An 11,611-nucleotide genomic window follows, 5' to 3' on the forward strand; every position below is an offset into this window, starting at 1 on the left:
CTGGGCCTCCTGGACTTTGTGCTGAGTGTGTGAACTCTAGCCCCATAGACATTCGTGGGGATTGATGGACATTTTGGCCACTTCAGAGGAACCCATGTGAAAGGGGTAGTTAACAAAAAGCTGATGAATTTTACACAGGAATAAAAATGAACAGATATATAGCACCAGTGTGCAACATATGGGTTTCTGCTGTGATTAGAGATCAGGAGTGGACTGGGGTTAATCTGAGAATCATTTAAGGAGATAAATTTTTTAGCAATGCTTTGAAGGTACAGGAATCTGGGCGTTTTGTTTTTCTTGCTTATAGCCTAACTTTCTTGTGAATGTAGGTACCTGATAATTGTACCCAGATTGGCAATTTCAATAGTTCTTTGGTGAAAGAAGACAGATGCAGTGAGGTATCGCTGATCTAGTTTTTAGATAGGCTTTCTTGCGTAAGGTGCTGTTGCAGAAACAAGGCTAACACTTCTTGTAAAAGAAAGTAGCCTGCATTGTGTGCACTTGGGAACAGAGGTCTAATATACCTGCAATGGCCCGTGGCTACAGTTTTTATGATATTATAAAACAGACTGTAGGACATTTTCTGTGACCGCACAAACTGTTCAGTTAACTATTCAATGCAAATAACATGTGCCAAAATAAAGTCATAAAGAGCATTTCATTATGCCATTGGGTTATACATTTATTCCTTTGGCTGTCCTTGCACAGAATTTTGTCATTGTCATTACCAGCATACATGTATTAGGACCATCTGGGTCCTCTCACCTGAAGCACACAGTGGAGGACACAAGGAGGGTGAGGATCTGACCCTGGAACTTCCAGTGTTTATGATCTGGTGAAGGAGCAACTATGAACCTTTAAGTGATGAATGCCAAATATCCGCATGATTTCATTATGCATGCTCTGCATCTGGGTAGACAGAAACTAGTGATACTGGTAGATTTTGTGTCACCCACGGAAGGTTTCTAGGATGAGGAAACTTTTATTTACATTCTTCCTTATTTCATTGTATCTTGGTCCTTGAAGTGCCATATTTGAATCAAGAATGTTCACAAGCAGTGTCGTAGGAGAAATTGTTGAGAAAACTGGAGGCACTTAGATTAAATACTGTCCTTAGATACCAGACAGAGGGTCGCATAGAAGAGGAACTAGAGGTGCTCACTATCAAGTGAAGGTCTAATGGTAGAAGGCAAGGGGGAGCTTTTAGTTTTGTCTTAGGTAAGCCTGCCCCACAATGCAGTGGATTCCTCCAACGATTAGACTTTCTCCATCAATTGGACGTCTTCTGTCCATGGCTGTGACACCCTGGCAGGGATATTAGGGTTAGGAATTCCCATGCTGGAGGTGTGGGGGAGACAGGGATAATGGTGAGGAGGGGGCTGGATAAGCAAGACCCTTCCAATGCTTAGATTCTGTTACTTAATTCACCCTGGCTGGACCCAGCCCGACAAGGTAATTATAAAGTTTCTAATTCAAGGTCACATCAAGAACAGACAGAGACTAGGAGAGTATCTTTAGCTTGAATTATTATGTTTGTTTATACTGAAATACCCTAGAATATCGTTCCTAGTTTCCAGAAGTATTCCTGTGAACTTTGGGGGTAATGTAAGACCTCACCTTCTCAAAGAACAAATGAACCTCGCATTCAATTTCATTTGAGTCTATTGATGTTAATTCAATTCTGCTCACAATATTGAGCACTGATGGCTCACCTTCTTTGCAGACCACCAAAAATCCACCTTCTACAATCAACACTTACTCCCTTTCTCATCCCTCAGCAGAAAATTGAGTAAACCCTCTTCATTGCCATAAAATACTAATATATTACCAAGGTTTCCTGTTTACCCCCAGAGTACAGAATGAGACACACTCAACAACTAAAACCTCCCTCTTGACTGCTTAAAGAGTTTATTCCTCCATTTTTTTTCTTTCGGCATTTTCTGTGAATATCTGTATGAGTTAAATGCGTACTTTTCTAACCTTTGTTATTTTGAAAGCTATTCGATATTCCTATCCAGTTGTGCCTCATTTACTAGAAATTTGCTCACATGGCCAAATGATGTATCCACAGAACAATTTGAAACTAGACCTTTTGGAAGCGAACTCCTACAAACTGTCATCAATGTTAGCAGAACTTGAGCAAAGACCTCAACCCAGCCATCCTTGCAGTAACTCCATCTTCAGGTGGAGGGAAAAGGTAACATTCAAGGAGACTGGTTGTAATTTCTTGATTGGGCCTGCTGGGTGGAGTGGCTTAAAGTAGCATCAGGGCAAAAAAGGTGTTAGGAATTCCATGTGACATTAATATTCATACAGTTAATAAGATAAATGTTTTTATTTCTTCTGAGCACAATAACAAGAGCTAGACACAACCGAATATATTCTGTGTACACCAAACTTCTATGAGAAGCTGAAAAACACTTTTGATTTCTTCTTTCTCATCATACCTGAATTTTATCCTTTGGATGTGCTTTTACAGTAAAATTTCTATTAAATTGAAATTTTAATATTCATACAGACCTAAATTATAAGATTTTGTGGTATGTATTAGTCTCATCTGTTTAACATGGTGCCTAATGCAGATAATGCATCAGTACAGCTCTGAAATTCACATACACCTATTTTCATCGTGCCGCACTCCAGGAGTGGGACGAGCAGGTGAACGTACATAGTAGCTATTGCTTGTAGCTATTTTTATTACTGATCAGAAGGGGGAGCTGTAATCATCTTGTGAAGGGACAGTTTTCTAAGGCTCAAGAGCTCGAAAACAATCTCAATCATTTACAGGGTTGTGATCATTTCACTTGCATTAAGCCAACTAAAGTTGTATTTGTAAAAGTAATGCTATGAATGTTACTATTTGACCTAGACACACAGGTTAGAATTGGAAACACAGGCTATAAAGTATAGTAATTGTGTAATTGTGAAAATATTAAGGCTTCAACTCAAAACTGAAACACAGTAGGGCTTAGAAATCTTTGAATTATTTATACCCCTCAGTTTAAAAACTTCCAGTCCAGGCGCAGTGGCTCATGCCTGTAATCCCAGCATTTTTGGAGGCTGAGGCAGGCGGATCACCTGAGGTCAGGAGTTCGAGAGCAGCCTGGCTGACATGGTGAAACCCCATCTCTACTGAGAATACAAAAATTAGCCAGGCATGGTGGTGGGCACCTGTAATCCCAGCTACAGGGGAGGCTGAGGCAGGAGAATCACTTGGACCCGGGAGGTGGAGGTTGTAGTGAGCCAAGATCATGCCACTGCACTCCAGCCTGGGCGACAGGGCAAGACTGTGTCTAAAAAGAAAAAACAGAAAAAAAAACTTGAGGAAAACAGCTACAGAAGAGTTTTCATGAACGTTTATGATAATCGTGTTATAAAATATGACTTTTTATGCCATTTGAACAGGAGCATACTCACAGCTATGTGAAAATATCTCGGCCTTTTTTAATGAAGAGATTAGAGAATATTGTGAGCAAGGCATCTTCTGGTGGGCAGAGCAATCCAGGTTCTTCAACTCCAGGTAATCCCATGCCCACAATCATTTTGGCCTGGGTCCTACTGGCAGGGCACATTGCTACATTTAAATTTTAGTTTCAGAGCCACTTTGACCTGTATCTGTTTAAGGAAATTTATATTTCCATCGGGACTGATTAATTTGTTAGACTCTGTAGCTTTATGTAAAAATGGGGAAAAGTTAAGAAGAGTAGAGGGTTGGGAAAGTATCTTAAAATATGAGAAGTTGCCTCAGATATCAGATGACTGGCATCCACCTTATTCAAATGGCCTGTTATTTGCCATCCACATAATCACACCTAAACCATTAGTGAGGAACTTTGTCGCTCTGTCTCCATAGCCTCCTCCAAACTCCCATAAGAAGCCTGTCCTCTCTGCGAGACATATGGTGATCCAGGTGGTTTGCCAGGGCTTGGACTCATGGCCTACAAACCTGTTAGCAGCCATCTGACTTCAGTCATTCGTGCACCCACACTGCTCTTCATCTTTCAGCACACACACACGTGTCACTGTCCCTGCATGTTCAAGTATAATCACCATAATCTTGACTATCTAGTTTTTTAAATTAGAAATTGGTTAAAAAAAAAAAAAAACTTCAGTAAAACCAGGACATTATGGTTCACACAATATATTAAGGAGTCACTGTTGCATTGTTTGAGAAACAAACAGTTCCATACACAGCTAGGGATGATGATGACATGCACATGCCTCAAATATCCCGTATTTATACCTGAATGGCAAAACTGGTGAATGTTTTCCAAAACATGCATGCAACTACTATTATTATACAATGATGTTTTTCTCTGTGTCTAGAGAGACTTGCTATTTCATGTATTATAAAATAGTTTTTGGTTATATAACATATGCAGTCCATACATATAGAAAGTGCATCATAAATGGTTATTGAGTCAAGGAATGAACATTATTTCCTTTTGAGAAAAATTAATATATTGAAACTCTGCATCACACTGTTAAATAAACCAAAGAGCTTCAGCTCATATTCATTTGCCTGCTAACACAGCATAGTAATTAGAGCTTTATCTATTTCAGCCCCTGGTGCAGCCCAGCTCAGCAGCAGACTTTGCAAGGCCTTATATTCTTTTCAAGCCAGGCAAGATGATGAGTTGAATTTGGAAAAGGGTAAGAATCATTCTCAAATATTTTAATTGCTTTCCCATATTGAGATTCTTAGCATGAATAAAACCTTGTCTTAGTGTGGCAGACTTAAGGGTTCCTACCATGTCAAATCAGTTCACCCTTCTTGAAAGATCAGCACATCTAAAACAAAAGCTCGCATAATGATAAGAGCTAACGCTTATTCTGTTTACTATTGTCAGACATTGTTGCAGGCCTACTGTCCAATTTAATATTCATGATACCCTTGGAGGGTTTTATTGGTATTCCCATTTCATAGCAGAGGAGACTGATACACAGAAAGGTTAGGTGCTTTGGCTAATGTCACAGGCTGTAGCAACACAGGATTTCAGGATTTGAACTTGGAAACACAGTCATGCTCCTAATCACAGTGCACACTAGGATAGAATGTCAGTGATGGAAAGTGATTAGAGGAGTACCCCACCTTTTTATTTTTTAGAAGCTAGACATGCAGGAATGTGAAGTGACTTCCTCTCTCGACTTAGTGTAAGTGCAAATTCTAGAACCTAGGTCAGCTGACTCCCAGCTTAGTGCTGGTCTCACTTACTTCTCAGAAAAGCTTTTTACAGCCAGTCTAAAGAGTAAGACCCCCTTCTTTGTGTCACAGAGTTTTACTTAACATGGAAAGGCATTATGTAGTGGCTTTATAATGTAAACCACAACATTATTAAAGAAGAAAGTCTCCAGCCTCAACATTCTTTATGTGTCCAGTTAGAAATCATGTTTGAATGTTAGTGCTAATGCAGAGATCTGGAAACGGAAGGGTGAGAAAGAGTAACGTTATGGGAGAAAGAATACTCCCAGAGTCAATGGAAAATCAAGATACATTTTGTAGCCAAACGACAGGGACACCACACATTTGCTATTTACTGGGTGTTTCCTTTGCAGCATTTGCCAGTCATATCTCTCCAGGCAATTACTTTTCTTCCTATGTGAATAAAAGACATACTTCCCTCATGCCACCTAGAACCCATGGATGCGGCATTTAATTTAGTTACATCATTCACAATAAATTGATTATCTTGTTTTCAGTTCTCTGTTGGTTGCAAAGCCTACTTATACTTTATATTCTAAGTAGTTTCTTTAAATGAAACACGACATTGGAGGCTTAGGGAAGCTGGCAATACAATTTGAAATCATTTGTTTGAATTCTTGTTAATAGATTATGTCAATTTACTGACCCGAGAGAACCCATTAGAGGGAGAACTTAGAGATTGAGAATGATCTCCTTTAAGAATAGTGATTTATGACTAAGAAAAGATAGAAAAGGAGTTAATAGTCTCCTTTGTCTTAGAAAGTTGCTGAGGAAAAGAGTGAAAGGAAGACTGAAAAATCACCTCAGAATGATGCCAAAGAAAAAGTAGCTCTTGGATCCTGAAGGGGGCAGATCTTTCTACTTTTATGACAACAGCCATGTTTCTTGTCCAATTCTCTATGGAATTCTCTTCACTTGAATCATTGCTTTAAAAAATGTTGTATTACAGTTGTCTAAGTTGTTGAACGGGGAGTTACATTTCTGTGCAAAGCTGTGAGTTAAACTTTTGGCCTGTGAAATCAGGTATAATGCAGAGGCATTGTCTTGATCTTAAGAAAAGACTGTTGGTGAGACATACTTATAGCAGCCAACACGCTGAACTATCAAAAACACTAACATGTGAAACCCTCAAAGTACGGACACCAAGAAAGAGTGTGGTGACAATCCATCAGCTACACAGAAAGTTAGAAGGCAGCATAAGGATATATGACCCAACGTGATTTTTTTTTTTTTTTTTTTTCGAGGCAGAGTCTTGCTCTGTCACCCAGGCGGCAGTACAGTGGTGTGATCTTGGCTCACTGCAACCTCTGCCTCCTGGATTCAAGCGATTCTCCTGCCTCAGTCTCCCAAATAGCTGGGACTACAGGCGTGTGCCACCATGCCTGGCTAATTTTTGTATTTTTAGTAGAGACGGGGTTTCACCATGTTGGCCAGGCTGCTCTCAAACATTTTGACCTCAAGTAATCTGCCCACCACGGCCTCCCAAAGTGCTGGGATTACAGGTGTCAGCCACCGTGCCTGGCTGTGATCCTGTTTTTTTTTTCTGAGACAGAGTCTTGCCCTGTTGCCCAGGCTAGAGTGCAGTGGCACGATCTCAGCTCACTGCAACCTCTGCCTCCCGGGTTCAAGGATTCTCCTGCCTCAGCCTCCTGAGTAGCTGGTATTACAGTCGCACGCCACCACACCCAGCTAATTTTTGTATTTTTAGCAGAGACGGGGTTTCACCATGTTGGTCAGGCTGGTCTCGAACTCCTGACCTTGTGATCCACCCGCCTTGGCCTCCCAAAGTGCTGGGATAACAGGCATCAGCCACCATGCCCAGCCAATCCTGTTTTTAAGCAATTATTTTATGATATATCTCAGTTGTTCATTATCTTACTCTTTTTAGTATCCTCTGGATTATGCCTGCTTTATAGACAGGTGTTCGATACATTTGGCTTCATCTGAATCAAGTGCAGAAAATGACACTACCAAGTAACTCCTTGAAGCAGAACCTCCTTAAAACTCTTATCAATCAGGCTGAGGCATGTGTTCACCTCGCAGAGACCCATTTGTCTGACTGTATTTTCACAGGTGACATTGTGATTATACATGAGAAAAAAGAAGAAGGATGGTGGTTTGGATCTTTGAATGGGAAAAAAGGCCATTTTCCTGCCGCTTATGTGGAGGAGTTACCTTCAAATGCTGGCAACACAGCTACAAAGGCATAAAACAAGACTCTGAACATACTACCTTCGCACTCGGTAACCAACAATACAGTGTGGTTCAAATAAGAATAAAGTGCTATTATCTTTACATGTTTTTCTTTAGAAATGGATGGAGTTCTACCTGCATGTCACAGCACTTTGCATTCATGACTATTAGCTTGAAACAGTCAGATAAAAGATGGATGGGTGGAGACAGACAAGGAAGAGAGGCTCCTTGGTTCCTAGAGTTTCCAAATTCTAGGAGACCCTAGAGATGATCCAGTATAACCCCTGGTGTCATAGAAACAGTTGGAGTCCAAGGTGGGTTCAGCTGCTTGCCTGAAGTAACAGAGTTATCTGGTAGACAACAGCAATGAGGACTTAGATGTCTTTTTCCTCTGGATTTGGGTGGCAACACAACACAGCAGGCCTATGAGGGGGTCAAGCAGAACCTGGGAGATGAGGAACACAGATCAATTCCAAGAAGAGAGACAGGCAATCAAGACACCAATGAGATCAACCCAAATTAGGGGACGGTAGGATATCTATGACAAACCCAGAGCCAATATCATACTGAATGGACAAAAACTAGAAGCATTCCCTTTGAAAACTGGCACAAGACAGGGATGCCCTCTCTTACCACTCCTATTCAACATAGTGTTGGAAGTTCTGGCCAGGGCAATCAGCCATGAGAAGGAAATAAAGGGCATTCAATTAGGAAAGGAGGAAGTCAAATTGTCCCTGTTTGCAGATGACATGATTGATTGTGTATCTAGAAAACCCCATCATCTCAGCCCAAAATCTCCTTAAGCTGATAAGCAACTTCAGCAAAGTCTCAAGATACAAAATCACTGTGCAAAAATCACAAGCATTCTTATACACTAATAACAGAGAGCCAAATCATGAGTGAACTCCCATTCACAATTGCTTCAAAGAGAATAAAATACCTGGGAATCCAACTTAACTTAACAAGGGATGTGAAGGACTTCTTCAAGGAGAACTACAAACCACTGCTCAATGAAATAAAAGAGGATACAAACAAATGGAAGAACATTCCATGCTCATGGGTAGGAAGAATCAATATTGTGAAAATGGCCATACTGCCCAAGGTAATTTATAGATTCAATGCCATCCCCATCAAGCTACCAATGATTTTCTCCACAGAATTGGAAAAAACTACTTTAAAGTTCATATGGAACCAAAAAAGAGCCCGCATCGCCAACTCAATCCTAAGCCAAAAGAACAAAGCTGGAGGCATCAGGCTACCTGACTTCAAACTATACTACAAGGCTACAGTAACCAAAACAACATGGTACTGGTACCAAAACAGAGATATAGACCAATGGAACACAACAGGGCCCTCAGAAATAATCCCATTTATCTACAACTATCTGATCTTTGACAAACCTAACAAAAATAAGCAATGAGAAAAGGATTCCCTATTTAATAAATGGTGCTGGGAAAACTGGCTAGCCATATGTAGAAAGCTGAAACTGGATCCCTTCCTTACACCTTATAGAAAAATTAATTCAAGATGGATTAAAAACTTACATGTTAGACCTAAAACCATAAAAACCCTAGAAGAAAACCTAGGCAATACCATTCAGGACATAGGCATGGGCAAGGATTTCATGTCTAAAACACCAAAAGCAATGGCAACAAAAGCCAAAATTGACAAATGGGATCTAATTAAACTAAAGAGCTTCTGCACAGCAAAAGAAACCACCATCAGAGTGAACAGGCAGCCTACAGAATGGGAGAAAATTTTTGCAACCTATTCATTTGACAAAGGGCTAATATCCAGAATCTACAATGAACTCAAACAAATTTACAAGAAAAAAACAACCCTATCAACAAGTGGGCGAAGGACATGAAAAGACACTTATCTAAAGAAGACATTTATGCAGCCAAAAAACACGTGAAAAAATGCTCATCATCACTGGCCATCAGAGAAATGCAAATCAAAACCACAATGAGATACCATCTCACACCAGTTAGAATGGCCATCATTAAAAAGTCAGGAAACAACAGGTGCTGGAGAGGATGTGGAGAAATAGGAACACTTTTACACTGTTGGTGGGACTGTAAACCAGTTCAACCATTGTGGAAGTCAGTGTGGCGATTCCTCAGGGATCTAGAACTAGAAATACCATTTGACCCAGCCATCCCATTACTGGGTATATACCCAAAGGATTATAAATCATGCTGCTATAAAGACACATGCACACGTATGTTTATTGCGGCACTATTCACAACAGCAAAGACTTGGAACCAACCCAAATGTCCAACAACGATAGACTGGATTAAGAAAATGTGGCACATATATACCATGGAATACTACGCAGCCATAAAAAATGAGTTTGTGTCCTTTGTAGGGACATGGATGAAGCTGGTAACCATCATTCTCAGCAAACTATCGCAAGGACAAAAAACCAAACACCGCATGTTCTCACTCATAGGTGGGAACTGAACAATGAGAACACATGGACACAGGAAGGGGAACATCACACTCTGGGGACTGTTGTGGGGTTGGGGGAGGTGGGGAGGGATAGCATTAGGAGATATACCTAATGCTAAATGACGAGTTAATGGGTGCAGCACACCAACATGGCACATGTATACATATGTAACAAACCTGCACATTGTGCACATGTACCCTAAAACTTAAAGTATAATAAAAAAAAAAAAATGCTTGAAAAGACATTAATAAAGACAAAGAAGAGAGACTTCAGGTTACCCTGAGGTAACCAAAAACACTGGAGCCCATCCAACGCTGACTTGGTAATATAAATACATATGTAACATAAATATTACATAATATTTAATATGTTTATATTTGATAATAATATATAAAATGCATTACATAAACAGAAATAAAAACAAATCATATACCTCAGAGACCAAAAAAAAAAACTGTGGCACATATACACCATGGAATACTATGCAGCCATGAAGAAGGATGAGTTCATGTCCTCTGTAGGGACATGGATGAAGCTGGAAACCATCATTCTCAGCAAACTATCGCAAGGACAAAAAACCAAACACTGCATGTTCTCACTCATAGGTGGGAATTGAACAATGAGAACACATGGACACAGGAAGGGGAACATCACACTCCGGGGACTGTTGTGGGGTGGGGGGAGGGGGGAGGGATAGCATTAGGAGATATACCTAATGCTAAATGACGAGTTAATGGGTGCAGCACACCAACATGGCACATGTATACATATCTAACAAACCTGCACGTTGTGCACATGTATCCTAAAACTTGTATAATAATAATAAAAAAAAAAAAGATGCGAAGAAAGGGTGGTAGACAAAGGTCCAGCTCCTAGGCTGAGGGCCTCAGGGCAGAATGTGGTTTCATCCTGAGCCAAAGATCTTCTGAGGCAGTTGCTTCATATATACCCCCTTCCCAACACCAGAGCTGCTCTTAGAGTGAGGTCAAGTGTGAGCCAGAGATGGCTGGAGATATGAGAACAAGAGCAAAGTGGACAGGAAAGGGCTAGGAGGGAGATAGTGCCCCAAATTTCATGCCTTCTTGCCCATTTGGAAACCTCATTTACCAATTCAGAAATGAGGAATTCTGTCCTTCCCAACTAAATCATTATGGACGGAATACCCTAAGCAGCTTCCTAATGAAAGGACTTTAAATGATAGTGGATTTCGGCTGGGCGCAGTGGCTCACGCCTGTAATCCTAGCACTTTGGGAGGACGAGGCAGGCGGATCACGAGGTCAGGAGATCGAGACCATCCTGACTAACACGGTGAAACCCCATCTCCACTAAAAACACAAAAAATTAGCCAGACGTGGTGAAAATTAGCCGGGTGTGGTGGCAGGCGCCTGTGGTCCCAGCTACTCAGGAGGCTGAGGCAGGAGAATGGCATGAACCCAGGAGGCGGAGTTTGCAGTGAGCAGAGATCACGCCAGTGTACTCCAGCCTGGGCGACAGAGCAAGACTCTGTCTCAAAAAATAAAAAATAAATAAATAAATGATAGTGGATTTCTAGTTTGAATCGAAAGTTCAGGAAACCAATCTTCACTATCAAAATGGAATATTTAGGGTGAAGAAAATTTATGGTACTTCCTCAAATGACCCATAATGGGCAAATGTTGGGAATGAGAGAGGCTAGGCCCTGAAACCACTTCCAAGGGGAACAGTTTAGAGTGGAGAGAAATGTTACAGCAGCTTCTTTCAGAAAATGACCTAAGTTGGCCTGG

At 40.7% G+C, this 11,611-nt stretch overlaps 1 protein-coding gene across 2 annotated transcripts in view; it reads left to right on the forward strand.

Annotated features, from left to right (window-relative positions):
- The window catches only part of NOSTRIN (nitric oxide synthase trafficking), a 63,403-nt gene extending 55,905 nt beyond the window's left edge, over positions 1-7,498 (forward strand). For both annotated transcript variants that reach the window (XM_030803470.1, XM_030803471.1), the window contains 4 exons: positions 2,072-2,197; positions 3,406-3,520; positions 4,564-4,653; positions 7,277-7,498. In XM_030803470.1, the coding sequence (XP_030659330.1) occupies positions 2,072-2,197; positions 3,406-3,520; positions 4,564-4,653; positions 7,277-7,413 (468 nt within the window). In that variant the 3' untranslated portion in view covers positions 7,414-7,498. The remainder of the gene's footprint in view (positions 1-2,071; positions 2,198-3,405; positions 3,521-4,563; positions 4,654-7,276) is intronic.
- Positions 7,499-11,611: the final 4,113 nt, after the last annotated feature.

This window comes from Nomascus leucogenys, chromosome 22a (assembly GCF_006542625.1).
Source record: "Nomascus leucogenys isolate Asia chromosome 22a, Asia_NLE_v1, whole genome shotgun sequence".
Lineage (NCBI taxonomy): Eukaryota > Metazoa > Chordata > Mammalia > Primates > Hylobatidae > Nomascus > Nomascus leucogenys.